At 42.5% G+C, this 12464-nt stretch overlaps 1 protein-coding gene across 1 annotated transcript in view; it reads right to left on the reverse strand.

The window, feature by feature from the left end:
* clec16a (C-type lectin domain containing 16A) overlaps positions 1-12464 on the reverse strand; it is a 261544-nt gene that overhangs the window by 76258 nt on the left and 172822 nt on the right. The window contains exons 20-21 of the mRNA XM_068003337.1: positions 1438-1589; positions 122-326 (exon numbers count right to left, since the gene is read on the reverse strand). Of these exons, the coding sequence (XP_067859438.1) occupies positions 122-326; positions 1438-1589 (357 nt within the window). The remainder of the gene's footprint in view (positions 1-121; positions 327-1437; positions 1590-12464) is intronic.

Here is a 12464-nt window from a genome sequence, read left to right on the forward strand (position 1 = left end):
ATTAAAAAGATTAATTTGGCACTTTATGGCAAAATTGGAATTTTAACTGGTTTTATTTAATTCCAAGCTGGCACCAGCGGTTGACTGACCTAGTTAAGCATTTTCAGGAACTGATACTAACCTGCTATTCTTTGCATCTTCATACGTCGTGCTTGAATGCGGCCCTTTGCTAATCGTTGTTTTGCGATGATGCAGCGGATATGATCAGCAAAGATGAATGTGGCCTGGAGGATAGGGAAGGGCCTGGCATGAGGGTTGGACGCAGGCTTATGGATGATGATGTTTAAAGCCCTACTGTCATCTTCCACCCCCATCACCTGCATGTCCTGTAAAAAAAAAAGTTTAGTAATTGAAATTACACAATGACCTTATTGTCAAATTTCAACCACGACTTGAAAAGCTTTCCTTTTTGAGTGCCATACAGTAACAGGGACTACACTATGTGGCTGTATCTTTTTCAACCTGACATTGCTATCAATGGTTCACAACTATAAAAGCCTGAACTGGACCAAAAGCAGACCTCTCCAAATATGGATTAATTTTTTTTTCAGGTGGTCCAACAGCAAATCACAATTTAATTGATCCATTATTTGCATGGAGTTTCTACTTATTGCAGAGCATATTGTATGGGTCAAATTCTATCAAATTGACAGAACAAGTCTATATGGAAAATCTTCTCAGTCAAGTGGAAAGGTCAGTGATAGGGCTATGGACTTGTTCATGACCAATATAACTGAGTGGCGCTGATATAAGCAGCACTAGCAAAGAACAGAATCACCCATGTCAGTCTTTCATTTCCACTGTTCCCACCCCCCCCCACAATACTAGATGGTCTCTTGCTGAAAATTACAAGTGAAAGGCAGATTGAAATGCCATGCGGCACCAAGACCCACAGTGAATACCAGAAGATTGCAGAGAGATGCTGATTGCATGTTTGTACCAGACCTGTAACTGCAGATTGTTTTGGTACTTGAATGAAAAGTGATCCCCAACCCCCATGGAAAAACAATTTTACTCTGAATATGCAAGTACTATATAAACATCTGAATGTAGATTCAGAAGTATGTGTTTTTGGGCAGGTGAAGTGAAAGCAGCAAAATATGCCAGAAATTTAATAAGATACAGTTTTACCATCCTTGCACAATACAGTAACCATCCGAATTCTGCTAAAAGAGCAGTTTAACACCTCATTACGTGAAGTTAATGCAAAGTCCTATTTTTCTAAATTTTTTTTGTCCCACTATACAAGTGCGGGAAATCAACTGCAAGCAGGATCGCACTATATTATTGGAGCAGCTAAGGTCAAAATGACCTTTGTTGCAGCCCAATTCAGATGATCTGTGAAGGTGCACATTAGTTTTAAACTGGTCAAGTTTAAGTACATGAATCAAAGAGGCAGAAAGGAGATATAACATCTGCCAACATTTAGCTCCTTACCTGAAGCAGACCTGCAAATTTCACCACTCCCCAGCCAAGTCGTTTGCTCTCTGGTTCAACCAAACTCATCTGATAAATGTCTACAGCCAGGAATCGATGCGTCTGACCACCATCTTTTGTAACCACAGTGCAAGCAATTAAGTCACTGTTGTCTGAAAGAATAAAATGAAACAAAACTTAGCTGATTAGTCTATACAGTAGTGAGTAGAAATTAAATTCATTTCAGAACAAAAAATATGAACATAGAGCACTATTAATATATCCAGGTACAGATACTATAATTCAAATTATGATATTTGCTCTTCAACTCAGCGAAAAAGACACAAATGAAGACTGGAAGTAATGTGTGAAATTCCCCATAACTATGTAGGAAAAGACTTACAGCTTTTACTATTATAATGACGCACATTTGAGCTGGAATAAAGGATAGAGATCCCAGTCTAGGAGCCTGGGGTTAAAATTAGTCACCGAGGTGATGCAAAAATATCTAACGCTGTTTTTCCCCACATTGCAAAGTATACAGTTCAACAAGTATTAGGAACCATCTGGCATCTTGCCTTTTCAGCATGTGAGCTTAGACAGCAAAAGTTCACAGGATATTCAACCAGACACCAGTTCACATCCTCACCCACGGGCCCAGACACAAACACACTATTCAACAGAGATCTGGCTGATGATTCGGAGTGGGATTTTTCACTGAATTTCTTGCCTGCTTGACCCAGGGATACTGAAGCCAATTTGGCACCAATACCATTACCTATTCTGGGGACAAATTCATCCCAGATCAAGGATCTTCCTGATCTCCATAGCTCAGAAGCAAATTTACTCACTGCCATTGGGATAGCCCTTCAATCAGTATTTAACTTATCTGCTGATCCTTGGAGGACTGATTAACTTGCTTGGTCTTCCTGTCTGTTCTCAGGCACTATCCACTTACTATATTCACGGAGAGGGAAAGGGAAAGCAAATGCTTTTCTTGTCTATATTAAATTATTATAAGTTAAGAGACAATAGCAAATTCTTCATTTAATGAAAACATACTTTCCATGCTTAATGATATTAGAGAAGTCTTTTCTAATTAGGCAATAATGAATGAAAAGGATGCAGTGTCATTGTTGGCGATGACAACAAACACCATCATCACTGCCACCACCTTATATTTATTATACAGCTATAACATTGCAAAATATCCCAGTCAGCTTCACCGTTCAGAATCAGAGCAGGAGAATGAGGGGACTTGGAGGAAGATGGCCAAAGGCGCAGTTCCCAAATCCCTCCATCTTGTTTTATCTCTTCCCCTTCTTCAAAAAACCTCCCTTTATGGAGCATGGATGAAGCAAGGCGGAACAATTTGGGGAAGATGTCTGAAGGCTCTGCCACTGATGGTAGAGAATAGGGAACTAGGGAGAGCGGAAAACAACAGTGGACCAGAACTGGAAGAATGGAGGATGCGAGCAGGGATATAGGATTGAAGCAGGGTGCAGAGGACAGAGGCTGTGGAGTGATTTGAAGATGGAGAATTTTGAATTTCACTACACCATCTAGTAAATTACAACATTAATATGTTGTCTATTAATATTTCTAACGAACAACGTACCTGACTGCAACATATTTCCAAGCCATTAAGGAGGCATGGTGTCAGCCGTGAGTCACGCCTCTGAGTCAGAAGGTTGTGGGTTCAAGTACCACTCCAGAGATCAGAGCACAAAATCTAGGCTGACACTCCAGTGCAAGAGTGAGTGAGTGCTGCACTGTTGGAGACGCCATCTTTCAGACGAGACATTAAACAGAGGCCCTGTCTGCCCTCTCAGGTGTATATAAAAGATCCCTTGGCACTATTTTGAAGAGCAGGGGAGTTCTCCCCAATGTCCTGGCCAATATTTATCCCTCAAACAGCATCACTTAAAAAAAAAAGACGACTATCTGGTCAATCTTACATTGCTGCTTGTGAGACCTTGCTGCGCGCAAATAGGCTGCTGTGTTTCCTACATTACAACAGTGACTACACTTCAAAAGTACTTCGTTGGCCATGAAGGCATTTTGGGATGTCCTGAGGTCGTGAAGCTTGCTATATAAATGCAATTCTGTCTTTCTTTCATTCAATCCTACAAATAATTATGATGGGGAAAAATGGTCATCCCGGCCAGCATATACTTTTTCAGACACATTAAATATGGTACATTAATCATTTGTGCTGGTAATGGACTATTAATAAATGAATCAAGACCACACAATGCTTTTGTGCTAACTTACAGGAACGGACACTCAAACATACACTTCAACGGCTCCTGAGTAAATAACATTGGTCTGTGTTAACAGTTTGAATTCTAATAATACAAATTGACTTGGTTCATCGCTCTCAGTGTCACACACTATGTGAGTTCTTAAGAGTAGACTTTATTTTTAACTTTGAGATCAGTTAAATGATTATCTTGGGATTAGGCTCGGTTTACTGAAGGATCTGATGACTCAGTTAACCAAGACGAGTAACTATAACAGTCCTTCTATTAAAAGTTAAGAGTTACTGGAACACTGTTAAATGGGCGTGGTTTGGCATCTGGTCTCTATGGTTTGGCTCACTACTACCCTCTGTAATTTAAAGAAGCAAAGCCAGGTTATACACCAAGTATTACAAAATTATGGTTTGATGCTATTTTTACTTCCTTTTCTATATTTATGACACCGCGCTAATATTTCAATGAGGTTTAGCAATGGCCTGATAGATTTCCATTGAAACATCACTACAAACAGTTCACATGTTTACCACTCAGTGATTTTCTCAAAGAAAAAGTTAACATTGGTCGAAAGGTACGATTTCCAAATTGGTTAAAATACAAACCAATAAGTTGATCAATATAATAAGGATATCTCAAACACTTTGTAGCTGGATCATTAGGGTACACGAAGTTGTGACACTGACTTATCAGGCATCTATTGCCTTGTGGTTGTTATAATAGGGGTTTTGAAAGCAATGGTCCCAATGTTTATGGGGAGGTGGGATCGTAGTGGCCGGGAAACCCGGAAATGCGAGTAACGCGGAGGTCCTGCTGAATTTAACAGCAGGACCTCAAAAAAAAAACATTCTCTGTTTCCTGACCACCAGCCAGATTAAGAGGTGGGGGGGGGGGGGGGGGGGAAGAGAGCGTGGAGGGAGCAAGCAATCATTTGGGGGGTGGGAGAGATCGTGGAGGGAGGGAGTGATTGTGGGTCGGGGTGGAGATCGTGGGTCGGAGGAACAACGTGGAGAGAGAGAGAGAGATTGTGGGTTGCAGGGGGAGGGCATCGGATCGTGGAAAGACACCAACCTGTCTGATCCAGCCATTCTCGCCTCCATCCAGCTGCCAGGTTTCCTGAGCCCTGGGAAACCCTGCCTGCAGCCATTAAATGTAAAACTTTGGTAAAATTTGAGGCACGCAACCTCATTAAAATATTTAAATTACTGACAAGCCTCTCGAGAGCAGGTTAGTCGCCTGCCTCCCCCACCTCCCTCCAACAATCCACCTCCATTAAAACCAGAAGTGGGCATGTTGGAGGCGGGTTTCTGATTTTTGAAATTTTAACCCCTCTCCTGCCCATCCTGGGGGATTGAAACTCCCCCCCTGTATGTCAGATTCCAAGAAAAAGATGACCAAATTAGAAAGACATGTTACAGAATAAGAAATCCTGAATTTGAGACAGTAAAGAGTTCCAGAACTGAAAGAAAGTAGAAGACAGATGACAGAGGATGAGGACAAAAATGAGAAGCAAGTAACAGATGCTGGGGGGTGCTATAGATGAGAGAAAGGGAGTAAGCAGGCAGTGTGAGAAATAAGAGGGAGAAAAATCTTCCAATTAGCAAACACCACATTTTGGAAAATTTCCTAACTTGAGTGTAAGAGCCTTTAACATTCTGAATTGTACTAAAGTCCAATGCACAGATCCTTTTAAATTCAAAAAAAGTGTTGTCAAATAGATTCATTATATTTTTGCATTGTTGAACACTATCAAATCAATCTGCTCTTGTATTCCCTCCAGGGCTTGCATTCTGCCAATCAACCATTTCAGTTAAAAAAAATATTTACAACTTATGGATTTTTAAACCCAGGAGGCGCACCAGATATGTACTCGACCCCCAGTGGTACTATTTGGAAGGGCAGCGAAGGAGAGGAGATGGACAAGGTGTTTATCTCATGGATTTACACGGCAGTGATCTGTGGCAACCTAGGCAGTTAATGGGGATGTGACAGGCATGCACGTGTTTGATCCCATTTGGCCGTAGCCCAGTGTAAACTCTGAATCATCAGATGCAGTATGGCTCCAGCTTGCTTTGCACCCAAGTTTCAGAAGAGCTACTTTATTGCTTGATAGAGTGAGCACACAGGTAGCAGCATGCTGCCAGCTGGACAGTGCACCATGTAGATTGAGAATGACCTGTAGTACGAAGGCATCCTTAGACAAGCAGATAGAACCATACTAATCAAATTGGCAGCATTACTCATGCTATACGGTTTGTGCAAAAACCGTATCACTAACTTCTAACCCTCTACCGATCAAGTCCCATACAGTACATGACCCATACAGTACATGAGTCAACGTGCTGGAAGTGCTCATGAGCAATAGGTGAAACCTCAGACTATACAGCATTTTCACTATGGAACATAACTAAGCGCGGCCACTATTTTGACTTGTGCAACATTCGGGGAATAAAATGGAAAAGCATCATATTGTATCTGAGTTAAACACAGATGATTCACAAAAAATCTTTTCAAAAGTTACAAACTATAATGTGTTTTAAATCAGTTGGACATTTTAAAAAATATATAAATTTAGTGCACCTTGATTCTTCATAAGAATATAGTTGTTTCAAATTTTATATTAAAGTAACTGAATCTCAAGTTACACTGAACGAAAAATAGACAATGTTGGAAACATTGTAGGTCAGTCACCATAAACGGAGAGAACAGATGGGTCAACCTTTCAGGCCTTTTATCAGAAATGTTACACTTGCTTTTGTATTTCCAGCTAGGTACAGTTAAGTTTGTTGCTGCACCACATTTTTCATTGCCTAGAAAATGGGGTCAGTTTACAGGTGGGCAGGAAACCACAGTTAGTCAGCTCAGCCCACCCACCAACCTGTAAAACGGTGACTTTTCTGGGTAGCAGGAGGGCTACGCCAGTTGGGAGGTTCTTAAAACTGTATACTATCATTTGTACATCACAGTGGCAGAATTACAAGAAGAATGATTCCATTGCTTTTTTTGTTAAGATAAAAAAATGAATTTAGAGCTGTTATTTCCACGTGTAAGGAGAGCTCATCCCAGTGCTTGCAACAACTTTTATTGTTCTGGTCATTCAATGGAGCATCTCACCCTCTGACAAATTTCTCAAGCTATTTTATATAATTACAGTCCTTCAGCTATATTTCAAAAGTCAACTTCCACACTCTATTCATCATAAACCATTACTGTGTAGCAGAATATAGTCTGATGGAATCATGCTTAGAATCAGTTGAAGTCAGACTTGATACAGAGTATGCGTTTTCTCCATTGAAGGTAGAGAAGTAGCAGGAAGTTTCAGAGGTAACAGGGCATCAGCTTTGTAACTCCAGTTTGGGGCTAGTGTAGCACTTCATTATTTTTCCAGAAAGCATTCAAACAGCTTTGAAACCAAAGTTATGAAACCTCATCAGTCACTTGTCCTGGCAGAGAGGAAGTAAGGTACAGCCCACAAAGAAGTATGGAAGCTTTATTGCACTGTCAGAGCTTTGAGGGTTTGTTACAACTTCAGTAGAACTTCTATATATTCATGCACCAGTAGTGCTTGCCATCCACCCACACACAGTGGGCTGATGTAAAACAGAAAAGGCTAATATTAGAATCTCAGAACAGTACTAACTGGAAATGCTCTCAATTATTATCATTGGCGCAGTAATGGAAATAATGGAAACTCTAAAAATGAAGGGCACTGATTGGCACTGGATTTTTTTCTGTGGCTTTCCTAGTGGTCAATTTGGTAATTTGAATACAATGGCTATGCAAGTCTTTCCACATAATTAAGTGTAATTGGACTTGTGCAATGAATTTCTCACTTTGGTGGAAAGTTTGATTCTGCTTTAACTTCTACTTTTTCCTCTAAGTCCTGAATTCAGTAAAAACTTCAAACAAAAGACTAATAGTTCTGGTGAAGAGTGTAGAAACTGAAAAACGAAAAGTAATTTCTATTCGCATGCATCTGTATTCATTTAAATCAGTGCTTATTGGTTGACCATTCCATTACAGATTACATTGTGCCATATTTTTAATCTAAGTTACACAGTAATGCAGAGTATCATGCAGAGTATTACCTAATGAGGCGAGCTATATAGAAACATAGAAAATAGGAGCAAGAGTAGGCCATTCGGCCCTTCGGGCCTGCTCCGCCATTCAATACCCTGTTCCCGCTTTTTCCCCATATCCCTTGATCCCTTTAGCATTAAGAAACATTTCTATCTCCTTCTTGAATACATCTAATGACTTGGCCTCCACTGCCTTCTGTGGTAGAGAATTCCACAGGTTCACCACCCTCTGGGTGAAGAAATTTCTCCTCATCTCGGTTCTAAATGGCATACCCCGTATCCTGAGACGGTCACCCCTGGTTCTGGACTCCCCAGCCATCGGGAACATCCTCCCTGCATCTTGTCTGTCTAGTCCTGTTAGAATTTTATATATGTTTCGATGAGATCACCTCTCATTCTTCTAAACTCTAGTGAATATAGGCCTAGTCGACCCAATCTCTCCTCATACGTCAGTCCTGCCATCCCAGGAATCAGCCTGGTAAACCTTCGTTGCACTCCCTCCATGGCAAGGATATCCTTCCTCAGATAAGGAGGCCAAAACTGCACATAGTACTCCAGATGTGGTCTCACCAAGGTCCTGTACAACTGCAGTAAGACATCCCTGCTCCTGTACTCAAATCCTCTTGCAATGAACGCCAACATACCATTCGCCTTCCTAACTGCTTGCTGCACCCGAATGCTCGCTTTCAGCGACTGGTGTACAAGGACACCCAGGTCTCATTGCACCTCCCCTTTTCCCAATCTATCACCATTCAGATAATAATCTGTCTTACTGTTTTTACAACCAAAGTGGATAACCTCTCATTTATCCACGTTATACTGCATCTGCCATGTTCTTGACCACTCACTCAACTTGTCTAAATCACATTGGAGCCTCTTTGCATCCTCCTCACAGCTCACATTCCACCCCAGCTTTGTCTCGTCTGCAAACTTGGAAATGTTACATTCCGTTCCCTCATCCAAATCATTGATATATATTGTGAATAGCTGGGGCCCAAGCACTGATCCCTGCGGTACCTCACTAGTCACTGCCTGCCACCGTTTATTCCTACTCTCTGTTTCCTGTCTGTCAAACAATTCTCAATCCATGCCAGTATATTCCCCCCAATCCCATGTGCTTTAATTTTGCACACTAATCTCTTGTGTGGGACCTTATCAAAAGGCTTCTGAAAATCCAAGTACACCACATCCACTGGTTCGCCCCTATCTATTCTACGAGTTACCTCCTCAAAAAACTCCAGTAGATTTGTTAAGCATGATTTGCCTTTCAAAATACCCATAATGACTTTGTCCAATCCCATTAATGCCTCTAACTTTACTCAATAAGGTATAGCCTTCTGCATCACCAGATGGGATGGTTAAAAACACGCACCACTGTCCCCTTAAGAAATTAACCCTATCTTAGTGATATTTTGTCAGGCAATCTTTGTTTCTCACCCCCTTTGATGCCCTTGTCCCCATTAAAACCATTACTCTCTCTCACCCTGGTCGTTCCCCCTGGTATGGCCCTCATCTCCGCTCCCTTAAGTCCAAGGAACACAAACTTGAAAGTTTATGGCGGACAACTGGTTTAGCCATTCATTGCCAGATCTGGCAAGATCACAAAAAGCACCATCGGGTCCTGCTCTCCAATGCCAAAACTACTCACTATTCCAGGATCATCCTGGAATGCAAAGATAACCTCTGGCTTCTCTTCTCCACTACAAACCGTCTTCTTAAACCCCTCTTCCCTACCCCCTCCACCGTCACCTCCAATAAGTGCGAGGAGCTCATGGACTACTTTATCACCAAGATTGAGACCATCCGTTCAGCTGTCTCTGCTGCTTCCCTCCCTTCCCCTAGCCCACCAACCCAAACTTCCCCTAAGGTTCCCCCATGCCCAAGCCCTGAACTCACATCTTTATCTAGTTTCTCTCCTATCTCCCCCATGCCCTCTGAGCTCATCTTCAACATGAGACCGCCCTCCTGCTCCCTCGATCCTATTCCCACCAAACTGCTGCACAAACTTTCCTTCCTGGCCCCCATGCTAGCTGATATTGTTAACAGTTCCCTCTCCTCAGGTACTGTTCCCCTCCCCTTCAAATCTGCCATCATCAACCCCCTCAAAAAACCCACCCTTGACCCCTTTAGCCCTTCTAACTACCGCCCCATCTCCAACCTCCCTTTCCTCTCAAGTCTTTGAACGTGTTGTCGACTTCCAAATCAATGCCCACCTTTCCCACATCTCCATGTTTGAATCCCACCGATCAGGTTTCTGTCCCTGCCACAGTACTGAAACAGCCCTCATCAGTCACAAATGACATCCTACATGACTGTGACAGTGGTAAACTATCCCTCCTCATCCTTCTCGACCTGTCTGCAGCCTTTGACACAGTTGACCACACCATCCTCCTCCGCCGTCCAGCTGGACTGCGCTCGCTTGGTTCCATTCTTATCTATTCAGTCGCAGCCAAAGAATCACCTGCAAAAGCTTCTCTTCCAGCTCCCGCAGCGTTACCTCTGGAGCCCCCCCCAAGGATCTACCCTTGGCCCCCTCCTATTTCTCATCTACATGCTGCCCCTCGGCAGCATCATCGAAAAACACGTCAGATTCCACATGTACGCTGATGACACCCAGCTCTACCTCATCACCACCTCCCTTGGCCTCTCCACTGGCTCTGATTTGTCACACTGCTTGTCCGACGATCAGTACTGGATGAGCAAAAATTTCCTCCAACTAAATATTGGGAAGACCGAAGCCATTGTCTTCGGTTCCCACCACAAACTACTTTCCCAAGCCACCGACTCCACCCCTCTCCCTGGCCACTGTCTGAGGCTGAACCAGACCGTTCGCAACCTTGGCATCCTATCTGACCCTGAGATGAGTTTCTGGCCACATAGCCGCTCCATCACCAAGACCTACTTCCACCTCCGTAACATCGCCCATCTCCGCCCCTGCCTCAGCTCATCGCCTGCTGAAACCCTCATTCATGCCTTTGTTACCTCTAGGCTTGGCTATTCCAATGCTCTCCTGGCCAGCCTCCCATCTTCCACCCTCCATAAACGTAAGCTCATCCAAAACATTGCTGCCTGTATCCTAACTCACACCAAATCCTGTTCACCCATCACCCCTGCGCTCACTGACCTACATTGGCTCCCGGTCTGGGAACGCCTCGATTTTAAAATTCTCATCCTTGTTTTCAAATCCCTCCATGGCCTCGCCCCTCCCTATCTCTGTAACCTCCTCCAGCACTACAACCCTCCAATCTTAATTGCCCCACCATTGGTGGCCGAGCCTTCTGCCTAGGCCCCAAGCTCTGGAATGCCCTCCTACACCCCTCCGCTTCTCTACCTCTCTCTCCTCCTTTAAGACGCTCCTTAATACCTACCTCTTTGACCAAGCTTTTGGTCACCTGTCCTAATATCTCATGACTATAACATGATGACATTTGAGCTTAAACAACTGAATGATGGCTCGGGGTGGGGAGTGGTGCAGGAGAAGGGTACTCAAGAAAACCTTGGCTGAGAACATACTACTAAGTATGCAGGATAAATACACGGCAAGGACAAATAAGCAGACAAACAAAAGTGACCTTAAATGGATTAAGAAGGTATGAAGTAAGGAACACAAACTCTACAGACCCTGTAGAGAGAATGGTGAGGGAAACTACTGGAAGAATACAAGAAAAAAAAATGTAAAAACGGCAATCATAGGGACAAAGAAGGAACTAGAAATGAGGGTGGAGACTCAAAACATAATAGTAAAAAATTCCATCAGTATTATAATAGTAAATGGGTTATCAAAGAGGAATCAAGATTCCTCAAGGGTGCAAACAGTCTTGACATTGTGGATGAACTAAAAATAGTTAAATTATATGATTACTTCCTGGAAGTATTCACTGGCAAAGACAAGCAACATGCCACCCATCACAGTAGGTTTCATAATCAAAGTTAATAACTTTGATATCACTTTTAGGGAGGTCCCAAACAGTCTCATAACCAACACATCCCCAAATGGTTCATATCTATCTGAGGATGCTGTGAGATAAAGGACAAAATATACAATATATAATGACATTCATCATTTAGGGAGTTAACAAATACATCGGGGTCCCATTAGAGTGTAAACAAGTCAACAAAAGTGACATAACAAACCCAAGTAACTACAGACCCATAATTCTTTGCAAGTAGGCAGAACTATAGCAGATGAAATTCAATATAGCTAAGTACTTGCAAGGTGTTATTTATTGGAAGAAAAAATGAGGAACGTACTCAAATAAATGGCTTGGGGAAAGCCCAGGAGAGATCTTGGATCAATTGTAGACTCAACACAAAGGGAATCAAGGGATATTGGGATCGGATGGGAAAGTGGAGTTGAGGTTAAAGATCAGCCATGATCTTACTGAATGATGGAGCAGGCTCGAGGGGCCGAATGACCTACTCCTGCTCCTATTTATTACGTTCTTATGTTAACACTTACCATGTCCAGGCTTTACACAGCAGCAATCAACAAAGCAAACAGAATGCTGAACTATATTGCCAAATCAGTAGAGCACAAGTATGAGATCATGATATTGAAGGTATATATTACTCTGCTCTTTTGGCACCTTGAGTATTGCATTCAGTCCTGGGATCCAAGACACTAGGGAAACGTCCAAGACTTGCTGTGATAAGGGAATGTAGATTGCTGTGGAAAAATTAGCAAAATGGCCTCCCTCACCTGTACTTACGTTTG

Source organism: Heptranchias perlo, chromosome 22, assembly GCF_035084215.1.
Source record: "Heptranchias perlo isolate sHepPer1 chromosome 22, sHepPer1.hap1, whole genome shotgun sequence".
Classification (NCBI taxonomy): Eukaryota; Metazoa; Chordata; class Chondrichthyes; order Hexanchiformes; family Hexanchidae; genus Heptranchias; species Heptranchias perlo.